Source organism: Lampetra fluviatilis, chromosome 9 (genome assembly GCF_964198595.1).
Source record: "Lampetra fluviatilis chromosome 9, kcLamFluv1.1, whole genome shotgun sequence".
Lineage (NCBI taxonomy): Eukaryota > Metazoa > Chordata > Hyperoartia > Petromyzontiformes > Petromyzontidae > Lampetra > Lampetra fluviatilis.
In genome coordinates, this window is record NC_136283.1 from 14300790 (window position 1) to 14315897 (window position 15108).

Below are 15108 nucleotides of genomic sequence, written 5' to 3' on the forward strand. Positions count from 1 at the left end.
AAAACTTCCGTACGAGCTCGATACATATTTTCCTGCAACACGCTCCGGGTATAGTGAATAAACTACCTGAATCGGATCCCTGTGACGGTGAATCACGATTGGTTAAGCAAGCGATGCACTTAGCGGTTTTGCGAAGTGTCACTTGTGCATGCGGGCAGCAGGGCTTAATTGCAGCCGGATCTTTCCGTGTTTTGTTGATCCTGGAAATATTTCCGTGCCTGGCACACCACATCATCCAGTATAACTCTCGCCATCATCATCATCACGATCCATGGGCAGAGAGCCCGTAGTAGGTGTCCACTGCAAATGCCATCATTTGTTTCCACTTTCCTCTGTCTTCTGGCAATATGCTCAAATCTGGCACCAATCTCTGATGTGGTCGCCATGGCTATGGCTAATAAATCACGTGGCACCTCCCGGAATACGTTCGTTGGTGATGCGTAAAACACCGAGCGAGAAATTAATCCTTTCCTCGGCAGGCAGACCTCGCTGCCCTGCGCCGGCTTTGCCCTCGTTAAGCGCCAGGGTTCTTGTCGGCACGAGAGCACCGTGACACACCGGGGCCCTGTGCCGGGCACGTTGGCCTCGCTACGCACGCGTGCACGGAAATCGCCGGTCACAGAGTGGCCGAGTAAGGGGGGTAAGCCAGGGCACGGTCGTGGCGAGCGCGAGCAAATTAGTGGCCGGTCGGCGGTCCCCCAGCTTCACGTTGACGCAATCTGTTCACAATTAGATTGCAGTGCAGTGGGTTTTTTTTTTTGCTGGAAGTGCGCACCTGCTTTATTGTTGTTGCAGCCTCTGCTTGCGGGTCGGGGTGGACCTCGGATGTGTTGTTAGCATGTCAGGCAGAGCCAAAAGGTGACTGGAGAAGTGTTTATTTAATTATTTCCCCACAGGCATCGTTATTAGGGTTCAGCGGTCGTTCCGTTTAATGCCAACGCACTTCAGCGGTGACACCTGCAGGCTGATGTTCTGTGGGGCCCCAACGCTTTTGTTTGGTTTCGCATTCATCTCGCGTTTGGCAGTTCGGTTCCAAAAAGACGCTCCCAGCACGTGGAGTAAAACGTCGGAACCTCGCGCCCAACTACTTGGGAACACGTCCGAGAGCTGTCGGCAGTGCACGTTTCATTTAAGCGACGTTGAACGTTCGGCGCGAAAGTCACATGTGCGCCATCGGTCTTGTGAACCAAAATCAGTGACTTTGTATTACGGTGCAAAAACATTTCCTCCGCTCCCTCCCTCCTCTGAAATCATCAGCTGGGTGGTGCTTGCCGGACACACATGGAACTCTTAGAAAGTAGACTCGTGCGTGCAGCTGCCCCTCCATTGACGCGGAGCGCGAGTTCCGCACAGATATGCGGTAATGCGTGCGAGTGCTCTTCACCACATTACTGTGTCCAATGGTGAAAGCCTACAAATGATGCCGGCACTTTTGTTTTCGGCTATGATACCACTGTCTGGTTTTGTAAGAATTATTGTCAACCGTTTGTTGACAGTGCTGCGTCATTTGGATAAAATACGCTGCTCACTTTAAGATTCTGTGATGAGCTGTCCCACGCTCTGATATATTGACTGAACGCTCAATAAACCCAATTCAATATTCCGCTGTGACGCACAAGTAAACCGTTTTTTTTAAATGCCATTTATTTATATTTACTACATTCTTGGCCTTTTCAACAGAGATATTTATGCAAATCAAAATGACCGGTTTGATCACTTTGGTCGTTACATTCGTGGAAACCCTCCCCCCCCTCCATAATTCACATTTTCTCGCATACCAGTTTAACATTTTTTTATATTTCTCTCTTTCCGTAATGTCTGTTAAACACGTTAAACGCATCTGAAGGCCGTGGTCGGTTCAAGCAATTAAATAATGTAATTCGGCTGTAAAATTGCCTGTCCGTTTCAAACTTAAGTTCACGTCTACTGTGCTCACATGTGCGAGCCCCCCCGCCTCCACACCCCCCCTCCCCTCTCCCCCCTCCCCCTGCTCACGAATCTCGGGAGCGTCACGGACCTCCCAGAGAAAGAGGCTTCGGTCGCTTCTCTCCCCTCCATCCGTTCCCTCTCTCCCCGTGTGTTGAAAGGCGCCAGCTGCCTTTTCGCGGAACGTGACTGACACTTCATCTCAGGAAGTCATTTCCGCACGTTTATTTATTTATTTGCGCTGGTTGGGGGGGGAACTAAATTACTCGTGGTGGGACGGACTACGGGCGGACGTCTCATTCTGTTACGGGGGGTGGGGGGCGGCTGCTGGCTCCGTGTGCCCGCTCGCGCTGGATAATTAGCCGCCGCTCGTGAGGAGCCGGGTCCGCCATGCGCTCTCCTTTCGCTCGCAAGTTCAAGAGGGTTCACGAAACAGGAGGGGAGGGTGCTATTTTAGAAGTTACAGACACACACGCATGTGCTTACAGTATAATATCACCATTCTCGTCGCCATCATCGTTAATATTCTGCTGCTCAATGCTTCTGCTTTGTTCGTGGAAAATAAATTTACGGAAGAGAACTTCCAATGAAGTCTACACAAACACGTTATTGCATACACAACAAAAATGTCTAAATTAGAGACGATTTTGGAAGAAGAAGAAAAAAAACGCCCATCGGCAAAGACGTTCACAGTTGGCGTTTTTTAAAATTCAGGGCGCCGGCTGCTGCTGCCGGTTGTTGTTGAGAGTGCGAGCGGTTGTGCCGATGGGCGTTTGCGGTGACACAAACCGGAGATGGCGCATTAGTGGCACACGATACATTATCGCCGCACTGACAGCGCTTATTCATCATGACACAATGGAACGATGCTGCGAACACTTTATTCTTTCGTGCACGGACTCCTAAAATAGAAACGAGTTGCAACGCTCCCGTCGAAGCGGTTTGTTTGCGTCGAGCACGACTCTCTTGTTTGTTGGCATTCGATTTGGAGGGAGGGTTGCGGTCGTTCTTGAGCGCTGTCGCTGCCCTGCGTTCACATCGTCAACGTCCGTGTCGCTCTCCGATGCTTCATTCAAGCGCCCGTCGAGGCTAGCCGCCTCTTCCAAGGGAGACCTGGGGGGAAAGGAAGCAATTATGGGAAACATACTTTTCCCGTTGAAGCATAGGTAAATTGAATAATTTACGGAAATTCTACGCTCGTCAAGAAACGCCGCTGGGAGTTTCGAGGGTTTTTTCCAGGCCGGTCCTGTGTGTGATGTTTGGCTAATTCCTGATTGAATATTTACCAGAGAAATAGGCACTCATGAATATACGTTTAAAATAGTCCGATAGCCCGGGCGGCCGCGGCTACTCACTGCTGTGTAAATCCAGCGCTGCGGTGGTGAGCGCTGGTGGAGCTCACTGATGTCGTGAAACTCCCTCTCCATTAAGTGTCGAGGATCCATAAACCTGGCTCGCCAGTAGATGGCAGAACAGTGAGTGGATTCACCTCCATCTGTTTCTATTTGTAGCTAATGGAGGTGACTTACAAAGTCGATCGATCTTGCCCTGTTGACTGATAGAAAACTGATGTCTTTAAAACTGCTCTCTGTGTTTTGTTTGTTCTTCCCCCGCACCTTCGATTAGCGTGGTTGGCTACATACGGTATGAACGAAGTTCCACATTGTACGGGGATTGAGTGTTGCCCCCCCCCACCCACCTTTGCATGCATGGGTTTTTTTTCTCCTTTCTCCGGTACTCCGTTTTTCACACGCGTGTAAAATTAGTAATGAATGGAGTGGGCCAAATACCCGGTTAGGGCCACAGAGCATGGGCAATTATTGACGCCGGTACTGGTTGCCTTCCTGCTTATCTATGGTTTCCCACCACTTTAAATCTAAGTGAATGTGCACCTTTTAGCGTTTAGCTTTTCTCACCCACTTAGTCGCCACCTTGCATCGCAGCGCATTGCGAATCAGTCATGCACAATGTGATCTGTGTGATCCCCCAACCCCACATCTATTGCCCTCAAACAGCCAATCACAGGTGCGTTGCAATACAAACTGCGTAGGTTTTCGCGGCTGTGCCGGCGAGCTTTTGTCCCGCGGTGATGAAGAAGCTCCGGAGTGGAACGAAACACCGGACATCATGTTCACGCTTGGGGGCAGCCGTACTCTAATGAGGGTTTATATGTAGACCGAGCTGCGAGCACGATCTCCTCGCGAAGCCGCGCGTGTGCCATCTCGCGTCACCTCCATTATCTCGCAAAAACGAGCTTAACTGGCGTGCGAGATCGGTCGAAGGGGACACCATCGATCGACCGACGTCTTGCGGCGCCTCCATTAGCTTGCGGTGTAATGGTTAGTGCGCACAGGACGTGCGATCCACAACTCGACGGTTCAATTCCCACCCCTCCCCCTCCCGGCATGGCAGTTGAAACAAGGCCGTGCATGTTTCTTCAATGTCCCCTTCCCCCCCCCCCTCTGTCCACGCAGCAGCATGAAGAAGTGATCTGGCCACTTAGCTCAACAAAGTGGCTTATATTTCAATTTAAAGCTTTCGTGACTGCAGGGATTCATCTTCTTGGTTCTTTCGGTAAAGTCACGTAGAAGGGAAGTAAAATATTTTATTATGTTTTATTTTTATTATTTTATTACTTCCCTTCTACGTGACTTTACCGAAAGAACCAAGAAAAAGTGGCTTATCATCACGTGGAAATTTATGGCAGCCAAATGCTCGTAAACGCATGTCGATGCTAAATGTGGAGGGAAAAACCGGAGGACCGGGAGAAAAATCCATGCAACCACGGGGAGAGAGACAAGCAAACTCAAAATGTATTCCAGGCACCAGGGTTCGGGATCGAACACACGACCTCCTGTATACCAGGTGAGGTAGTGGGCACCCCTTGGTCAGCGTAGAAGAGGAGGCACAGATACCCTCTAGAGCTCCCTCTAGTGGACGCCATTTCTGCCAGCGGTGACATGAGCGAGCAATTGCAGAGTGGAACCTTTACCATTTTTTTTACCTTTTCTTTTACCTTTTTTACCTTCAGCTCTTTTACATGAACCTCCATTGGCTCCATGGTGTAATGGTTACCACACTGGATGGTGCAATGCGGAAGTCGCTGGTCCGATTCGATCTCCCGGCGCGGCACATAAAACAATTGGCATGCCTCCGTCCGCCCACTTCGACCATCCTCCACGAACCGGCTTCACGAACTGGCTCCGCTGTGTTGCTCGAGGTGGGCCAGCAGAATCGTGCTCCGTTGAGACGGTCAACCCAACCGCAGCAGCGCAGAGCGCTAATACGCCTTGCCGCAGGCGGTCGCTCGACTGGCCGACTGGCCGGCGCCTCCGCCCCAATGCGAGGAATCGATAGTTCCGCAATTATAAATTCTCGCTCCGCCTCCGCTCTGCGACGGGCTGCCCCATTAGCGGGACCCTCGTGACACGGTCGCCGCTTTGCCCTGCCAACCCTCGCGCGCCCGGCCGCCGTGCGAAAGGGGATGTCCGTCCGCTCCGAGCTTGGCGCAGGCAAAGGTGCCGCCGCCTGTCGCGGCCCTGTGTCCGTCCCCTTCGCTCGACAGGGCGTCACCCGTTGGGTGGTTGCGCCTTGCGAGTCGCCGGCCAAACGTTCTGATCTCGGCCGAACAAAAGAGGCTGCGCTTTGCGCTTTCGTGCTGCGCGCGGCTGTGAAGGGGATTGGTGGCTTGGTGTGGTTTGCGGGACCGCGCAGTGGCGATGCCGTCGTCGAGTGTGCAGGCGGTGCAGCCGCACGGCTGAATATGGTTCTTAACGATTGCTACTTGCAACGCGGATGGGTTCTATCTGGTGAATCAAATCTCATGTAGACTTTCACGGAGGTTTGCTCAGCCAATATGAAGGCTTTTGATATTTTGACGAATGCTTACGCAAACGCAACAAGCGTGCATGAATAAAATTGAGACAATTATCTTGAATATCGCCGTTGAACCTAGAATCTTGGTGGCTACCCATTTGGAAAATTATTCTGGCTCCAGCCTATTTGCAGGAGGAGGCTGGCTGGGGGGGGGGATTAGGGCGGCTCGGGGGACAGCGAGGGGTTGGGGGGGGCAGCGAGGGGGTGGGGGGATATTTTTGTGAGTTGAACAGCAGCCAACGGATGCCCATGGCAGATCAGCTGCCTCCAATTCATGGAAAATTTGGGCTCCTGGTTTTGCCAATTATTTTATCTAAGTGACTCCGACATGTCCTCTACAGCCGTCTGTGAAACATCAATTTTGTTTTGCTGATGCGCAGGTCAGGGGCTTGTTTACACAGTACGCAGTAATTGTGGCTGGTTGTTTGGAGCGTATCAGAAATTGTGCCCTGCATGCAGAGTGGTCAGGGACTTGGGTTGCCCGCGAGTGCGTGCGTGCCTGTGTACGTATGGGAGCGCCGACCCGAGTTCGATTCCCGCTCTCATGGCCAACATCGGTGACAAATATCTGATTTGGTCCTGGGCCTCCCGTAGGTCGGTTTAGCCTTAAATGAGTGCCTGTTGCTGTGTGTAAACATCAGCACTGGGGAGACAAAGGTGGCCGGGCGTGGTTTTGTCCATCCAACTCCTCGTGTGTCGTGCCTGCCTTCATAGGCGCTCACTAACGGCACTTATACGGGGAAATCTCCGGGTCTTATCAGGTAAAATAAAAAAAATATTTTAAATAGGATGGTCTCCTTTGAAAGACTCACTTCACTAACTGAGGCTGTATGCGCACGTCATGGTTAGCCTGCGGGGTTTTGCATGGAGTCAGGAATTGTGAAGAGCTGCTGCGATGTTTTGGCGGATTCGCCGTGCCGATTGGTTCGTAGTGAACGGGCTGCGTCTACGAAAGAGAGCAGAAGTCTGTCCCACTAAACGGATAATTCGTGAAATGCCGAGGTGCCCGCTTTGTAGAGTGCACCTCAGAATAACGTGCGGTCGTTGATCCGTTGAATACGTGGGGCCCAGAGTTTTTGTAAAGGAGTCTGAGTCGGTATGGCCGTGTGGGTTTTCACGTTCGTGCTGAACAGCTATCCGATGTTTTATTTTGGGTCGTACCGTGTGTTGTTTTGGCACGACGTCCGACGTTTCGCTCCACGTGTAAGAGTTGACACCCATACTTTTTAAACCTTCGTATTCCTCCACAGTTCATACAACCGGGACGTACGTTTGTTCAAGTTTCGTGTCAGTACGGGCAGCATTTTGCCTAAACGTGTTTATCCCAATTCACACACAGCATACTGCACACACTGCGTGAGTTTCGGTAACATTGCCAATGTGAACAAAGTTGCAGGATGGTTGTAGTGGTACAGACAGGGTGGTAGGTATGTATGTTGAACTTCTCTCGCACCGTACGTAGCCAACCGTGCTAATCAGGAGTGCAGGGAAGGACAACAAACTAAACACAAACAGCACTTCTAAAGAAATTAGTTTGAAATCTGGTTTTTAAAATGCATAGCTCCAGTGACTTGCTAATATCAGAAGGAAGAGCATTCCAGATGACCGCAGAAGTGCATCTGAAAGCGCATAATGTAATGCCCATCTTTGTTCGATGGCTGGCCAAAAGCCGCTGCTGCGAGGATGGCCGAAGTTCGCGTGATGATGGTTTAATGCTGTCCATGGCGACGTGCTGCTGTCTGTAGGTGCTGCTACTGGAGGAGATGGAACAACTCCGAGACAAAGTCCGAGATCAGGAGATGATGATTGAGCGATTGCAGGCGGAGCTGGTGAGTGCCGCGCATCGATTTGACTCATCTCAAACTTATGTTCCTACTTCAGCAGGTGGGCATCCTCCGAGATGCATCGTCAAACATTTTCGCAGTTGATCTCATAAGAAAAATATCTGTAAGTTACATAACACGAGCGGGTTTCACATACAGTTGTCTGACACGTTTCCAGGTTCAGCCGCTTGTTGTTCAGTCCGACCTCCGACGTTTCACTTTACAAGCCGGGAGCTTCTTCAGGAGCCTAAGTAGAGGGACGGAGTTTCCTGAAGAAGCTTCCGGAAAAGTGGAGCGAAACGTCAGACGACGGGCAAGTGGTGCAACCTGGAAAAAAAATACACTTGAGATAGCCATAGTTGTGAGTGGTTCTCAATTTGTTATGAGGTCTACATTGATGATGTGGCGTGAGTTTGCCTGTTATATCACAGGTGTTTGATGTCTGCTCTAAAAGCAGAGGCACTTGGGTAATTACAGAAACCACGGGGTGGCGGCAAAAATAAAACAGATAACTCGGCGCAAACTAGCCCAGCGGCTAGCATGCAGACCACTACACCATCCCATCATCCCACGAGCCAGTGCGGCGTAGGGTTTGAATTATAATGTCAATGACGCACACTTTAATATAAAAATACTTGAAAAATTACATTCAAAAACTTTTAGGCACATTTGCAAAGATTAATGTATATACATATGTAAAAATAAAAAAGAGACACAATTACATCTTGGAAGACAAACTGCAATGATGTCGTAGCCGGGCGCAGGGCAGTCACGAGAACTCCTCTTAATAGCCGATGAGGATCCATTACTTGTGGAGCTTGCGAGCGGCGGCGGCGGTTCGACGGTCCAAGTGAATCGATCAAAGGTGACACCGAATGCCATCACACACAGGATGGAACAAAAATAAATCACGAGCACGGCTCCTATTGCCGGCGATTGCTGTCCACTTTTGACGAATGCCAGCCGCTTTGCTCCAAGTGTCCCACGCCCACGACTGTTGTCGCCCCTGGCAGGAGGAGAGAGGGAGGGACGGAAGATCGGCATCTGTCGCGGAGGGGACCTCCTTCGAGTCACGGCCCCCTCGCGCCGAGCGTGGGACGCAAACCACCGAGCCCACGCAGCCCGCGAACGTGCGTAACCTCCGCTCTCGTCCGTCCGCGTGTCCCAAAAACCCGAAGGAAAAAAACACCGCCACACTTGTTTATCTTTCAGGGTGGAGGGGGCACCTGCTCGCGTGTGCAGAGTTGAGTTTCAGAGGGCAGAAAGTTCGCCTTAGCGTTTGTCGTGCCCCGTGTTAACATTCTTTGCGGTGGTATCTTGGAAGTAAGCCTCGACCCCCGTAATCTTAATAGCTTGGCCCACACGATAAAGGGTTTATTTTGGACCTCGGTGCTTCGAGCGAAACCTTTTTTCTTTCCTCTGTCCGTCTCAGAGGAGCCTTAAAGGTGACTTAACTTTAAATATCTCGTCCCTTGTTGTTTGCAAGTCTCTTCTGTTGCTGCTCCTGTGTAACTCCTTTTTCTCCTCCTGCCCTGCTTCCTTTGACTTGATCAAATCGTGCCGTCGTCAGAAGGCCACGGGGCCACGCAAATCCTTTTTGCCTGTGCGGACGGCACGCGGCCCGCGTCCAGACAAGCAGAGTGAGTGGTTCTGCAGCATCACTCCCCCCCCCCCCTCTTCCTATCTCGCTCTTTGTCCCCCCTCTGTGGTCTTTTTTGTACTTAATGTTTACAGCCGTCACCTCTGTTTTCCCCCCCCCCTCTACTCGCCGATTAACATAAAATGGGGAGGGGGATGGGAGGGTTGGTGGGGGTGGAAAAAAAAACCGATGCCACAAGTTGGCCCAGTGGGTTCACCTGAGAGGGGAAGGAAATGGCACGGTCGGGTCTGGAGTGATTCCAAGAGGTGAAATTAGCTGCCACAATTGATTGACTTCACCAAAGCTGCCAGGCATGTCAGCGTGGCGATGAGATGCCACCGGCGGCTCGCACGCGCTCCTAATTAAGTGTCGTCGTCGATGGGATTTGTGAAGAAGAAAGACGAACGTTCGGACCTCTCGTCTCGCCTGTTTTTTGTTGTTGTTATCCGTGTTGCGTTACCGCCACCGCTGCTGCCGCTGCCGCTGGTTTATTTCTCATTTCATTGTTTCTCCCCTCTTGTTTCTCCTCCTCCTGTCGTGTAATCCTGCCGATTTACCCACCCCCCTTCCAGCCATTTTCTTCAGCGCAGTCTGAGCGCACGAGGTAAAGCGGTTGCACTCCTCGACTTAGTTTGCCGTGATGTCCGCGCGGGTTTATGCGGTGTGAATCCCCCACCACCCCCCACCACCCCCCTGCCACCACCCCCCTGACACCCACCACCCCCCACCATTGTCCCCTGTGTTGTACCCCCCTTATCCCGCGTGGATTGCGGAGTCGATGATAACAAGTGTGAAATCATGCGTAATGGACCGGTTTTTTCTGATGCCATAAAATTGGATTCTTATTAAGTTTAACTTGCTAAGATAACCTGAGGCGTTTTTTTTCTCCTATTAATTTAAGAGCCTTGCCGACGGATATATTTTTTTATCCTTTTTTTTCTCAATAAAAATAGGAGATCATGTGGAGTATAACTTGGCTGTACATTTTAGTTAATTTTTTGCACATCGACTTCTGTCCTCCAAGACAGTGTCTATTTATTTTAGTTTTTAACGATGAAAGAAAACAGTTTTTTTCAAAAAAAAAAAAGTGTCCGTGTTAAAGTTTTGTATTGATTTATTTTTATTTCAGACGTGCCGCCGCCCGACTACAGACACAGTGGCCAGCGTAGCGGGCACTTTGGCAGCCACACGGCCATCCGCGGGCCCCAGTGAGGCAGCTCGGCCAGACCTCCAATTTGCCGATCGTTTTCAAGCTTCCCATGACGAATCCTCTGGACGTGTCGGGGACCTGCACGTCAAAACGGAACTCGTCGCGACTGCAGAATTGTCCCGGTCGCTGCAGCAGCAGCAGCACGCATCCGACGGCCTTTACCGCTGTGGTCCCTGCAGCGTCCTTATTGATCGCGACGGCAAAATGGCGAGAGCAAAGGACTCGGACGAGTGCAGGTCATGCGCCAGCCCGCGAGAGCGGTTCTTTGAACCGCAGTCTCGCTGCAGACCTTGCGCCACCTCGGCTTCCGCCGCGCAGGGCGAGAGCGAAGCGGCGCCGGTACGGCCTCCGGATGAAACAAGCCGGCCGGTTGGCTCGAGCGACCCCGCACGAGGTGGGGCGGTCGAAGGCTTCCGCGCGGGAATTGTTCCCGTCGCCAGGACGGTGGAGGCGAAGAACGGCGTCGACGCCGCGTCGGTCGACCTCTGGAGGCACGCCGCCTGGGTCCCGGTGGGCGACGGCGAACGCGCTGACTTCGCGGCCGGCGCGGCCGGTAACGACCGCCTCGATAGCCCCGCACCGGCGGGAGACCTGCGTGCCTCGACCGGGAATGGCAAACTGGTTGACGGTTCGGAGGACAGATTTCTTGGCCCGCGGTGGGACGAACCGACGAGCGGATGGCAAAGCCAAACGGAGCGACCGTGCGACCAGATGCGAGGACTGGGTCACCTAACGTCGATCCCCATGCCAAGAGGAGGAGGAGGAGGAGGGGACTTGAGGTGCTTCTCATCACCGCTCCCAGGGCACTTAGCGGAATGGGTCTGCTCCGAAGGCGAGATTGCAGATAACGGCTCGGGTATTGCGGTGTCTGGAGAAGGAAATTGCTGTCAACTTATCGCTCAAGACAAGCCCGGTTTTGTTGTCAGTGTTTAATTCTCCCAGATGCCTTTTTGTAATCTCTCTCTCCTTACCTTCATGGGAATGAAGGTTGTTTTTCTGTGGAGCTGTTTATTGGGGATATTGATTTTTGTTGATACGATACATAAAGAAGGGCAGTGATCTACTTTAATGCACAATACATAAAGTACAATAACACAGATTATGAGTGCCACATTAATAACAATAGGCATAGCGGTGGCCTGCTTTATGCGGTGTACATAAGGTGTAAATTTCTCGACATTAAATCACACACACGGACCGCAGTAGAGGTTTGAAAGTTGAATTCTCCAAATAGCAGATTTGTGGTTCTGAAAAACAAACCAATACACGCACGTACGCACGCATGCACGCGAACGAAAAAAACCCAAACTCTTTGTACATATTATATCTTGAGACAAATGTCCAAGGACATTTTGATGGCGTGAATAGAAGACCTTTTAAACACTTGTGCTTTTCCAAGCGTTATCAAACAGGGGCGAGTGCTGGAAGACTGTATAGGAAAAACGGCGAGTGACAGGAATTACTTTAAAATGCATCGGGTGAGTCGAATGTATATATGAGAAAAAAAAAATCCACGTTTCTTTAAGGGTACATCTCAAAATATTGCACATTCCATTGTATTGTACAGGATAAGTAAACACTCTTACACTGGGTTTTTAATGACTGTAAACGATTGTTTTTGTTTGGTATCTACTTGTTGTGTGGGCACAATGCAATTTACATGAGGGGGGGGGGATAGAGGAGGCGGTGATGGAGAAACAGCATTGTGGGGGTTCAGGGTGGACAGTGGCAGGAGCTGGGAGTAGGACTCGATTCCGGTGGGAGGGGATTCGGTGGAACCTTTCACTCATCGCTCTATGGGGTATTCTCAGGCTGCACTGCTTATTGTTCGTCTTGATGTCCGACGTTTCACTCCACGTGCTTGGGAGCTCCATCAGTTCTCAAAGTTATTCTCCATGTGCCGGGGAGCTTGTTGAGAACCGAGGAGTTGAACAAGGTCCCACCGAGCACGTGCCGGGCCGAACGTTGCGCTGTGCAACCCGAAAACGTGCGCACAGCACGGCCGCCATCGCTTGTGGTTGAGATGCAGAATGTTAATGCTGTTGCTGTGGTGAACTCCTCCATACCTCCACGGCCTGAGCGCGCTCCGCACCGCCTGTGGGTTTGACGTCCCCACGTGTTTGCGTGTGCAAGTGCAACGGCGCCTATTTATTTGCACTTAATCATGTATATATTGCGCGCGACGTTGCCTCGTGTAAGGTCCACTTTTCTCCGCCCTTTTGGGCCGAAGCCGCTCGGGTCGGATGCACCCGAGCGGCCGTCTTGTCTGTCTGGGATGGCGGCGCGCGGTTGTGTCGCTGGACATTTGAGATGCGACGCCTTCCGCCTTCCGTGCTGCAATCACGAAGTGTGAATCTTTCGAATCTTCGACCCGTGCGTGCACGCGCGTGTGCGTGTTGGCACGTAACGCCACAACGAATGATAAACGCCGATTCCAGTTGGTTGTACGGGACAGGTGGCTTCAATATGTAAAACAATATGGTCCACTTGAGAGTAATTTTTGTTGGTACGTTTTTCGAGGGACAGTAAGCGCATTGTGGATCGCGATGCTCGTGTGTGAATATACGGCCTGCCTGGGTCTCGCATCGCTCCGCAGCGAATAGTTTTTCGCTTGTTACGCAGCGATATTTTATTCATATTTGAAGCCATAGGTGAACAAGCAAAACCGTGCATTTAATTACTTGAGGAAGTACTGTGGGCAAGAACATATTATGAGGTGTGTTGTGGTTCGTTTGTCTCTTTGAATACAAATAGATTTATTTACAATGGGAGGGGTGGGTGTAGTCTGGCCGCATGCTTTTCCAGAACAAATTATAAAACGCAGCTCGCGAACACGGATATCCAGCCCGCGATGCACGAAACGCAAACATCGCGTACATTCGAGGCATCCTCTGGCCTCGTCACAACGCGTGAAATGTAACGGAAGCTTTAATATGTTGCCGAAATCTAACAATTGTGCACGTGTAAAAAACACACAAAAACATCAATGTACAAAAATAATAATCGAGGAAACTTTGCATCCCTTTGTAAAGTGACCACGCGCAAGGGATGTTCCTTACAGCAGTCCTGACCCCCCCCCTCCAGCTCCTGATGTTATCACCACAGCGTTTGCGGGGAGGCATCTTCAAGCGGGGTGCTGTGACGTCCCTTGGTTGCCAAGCAACTCCCAAGTGTGCCCGATGGTGACCAACCTTCAGTGTTCTTCTAATCGTTGCGCACGCGCTGTGTGCCTGGTTGTGTGTGTGTGTGCACGCGCGTGTTGCGTTGCGGGCACGCGTGCGCAGAGTTTCTCTCCAGTGATTTCCACGCTGATGAGACACCGGAATCGCATCCCACGCGCTCCCCACGGGATGTGAGCGTGTGTGCACGCGCGCGTGTTGGCCAGCACCGCGCCCGGCCGCCTTTGTCTAACCAGTGGCGATGTTTACTCCACATCGGACCAGGTACTTATTTAAGGCTGAGTCGACCCAGGGGGGGGGGGCCCAGCACCGGTTCAGATAATTGTCACTGGCATTGGCCGTGAGCGGGAGAATCGAACTCCGGTCGCCGGGTTCGTAACGCAGCGCGCCAACCGATACACTACCGCTCGCCACACACGCACATATGCGCGCACACACACACACTGGAGCAGATAACCCCCTACGGCCAGTCACGTGCAGCGACGATAGTTATTTGTGGTACGCCTGTGCAATATGGGAGAGCGGTTGCACTTCTTACAGTCGACAAAGGGAGGAGATAAACTATGTTGTGCTCGAGTAGGGTTTTTTAAACTACCATTCTCTGTTATCCGTTCTTTGTATGAGCCAGCAGTGCTTCTTTGTGTCTAGTGGGTAGCTGCACATTTTAATCTTTTTCAGTAGTATGTGATGGGTGTTTTATGTTTTTTACGGGATTCCCTCAATACAAGGTTCAAAACACTCGTAACTGATTTTATGCGATGGTGTTGCTGATTGTTGGTACGGATAAAAAAACGTTCAATGGTTCAAGTTTCACCTGTGAAAAAATAAAATTTTCAAAGTCTGAATTTCACTCGTACACAGTTCTGCTCATTGTATGTGTTGGCAATTGTTTGAAAGTACAGAATGGAAATGCATTACCCCATGTTCACTATGACAACAAAAACCCCAACGCATTAATGCGTCGAGTCCCAGCCTTCGTTATGACAGCCCCTCAATCAAGATGCAGTGGCGAGATGTTAAGTACCACGCCTGGTATACATGAGGTCGTGGTTTCGATCCCGACCCTGACGCCTGCTGCTGTATATCTGCGTGTTCTCTCTCTCCCCGTGGGCGACTGGATTTTCTCCGGGTCCTCCGGTTTTTCCCTCCACGTTTAGAAAGATTAGTTTCGAGTATTTGGCTGCTATAAATTTCCACATGATCGGCCACCTGTCATTTGTGGCCAGGTCACTTCTGAAAAAGAGCTATATAGCTCAGTGGACATTACCTGGTTAAATAAAAAATAGTTTTGTTAAGACCCCTCCAAGGTTACCAGGGCCACGGCACACCTGAGAGGTCACGTGTCCATTCTTCCAGTCAATGTGGTTGGTGGGACATTCCACGTGAATTAAGTGTATGTCGTGTTTGTAAGGCACCTTGAATTGTCACAATTGATCGAACCACAAGAGGAGGCGA

The 15108-nt window shown here is 51.0% G+C and overlaps 1 protein-coding gene across 5 annotated transcripts in view; it reads left to right on the top strand.

Annotated features, from left to right (window-relative positions):
- Positions 1-14498, top strand: part of LOC144934244 (uncharacterized) — a 56145-nt gene extending 41647 nt beyond the window's left edge. For 3 of the 5 annotated variants that reach the window (XM_078859881.1, XM_078859883.1, XM_078859882.1), the window contains 3 exons: positions 7548-7631; positions 8639-8755; positions 10394-14498. In XM_078859881.1, coding sequence (XP_078716007.1) covers positions 7548-7631; positions 8639-8755; positions 10394-11407 — 1215 coding nt within the window. In that variant the 3' untranslated portion in view covers positions 11408-14498. Of the gene's footprint in view, positions 1-7547; positions 7632-8638; positions 8756-9195; positions 9266-9836; positions 9869-10393 lie in introns of all 5 variants that reach the window. The other 2 variants (XM_078859885.1, XM_078859884.1) reach the window with 2 other exon arrangements.
- The last annotated feature ends 610 nt before the right edge of the window (positions 14499-15108 follow it).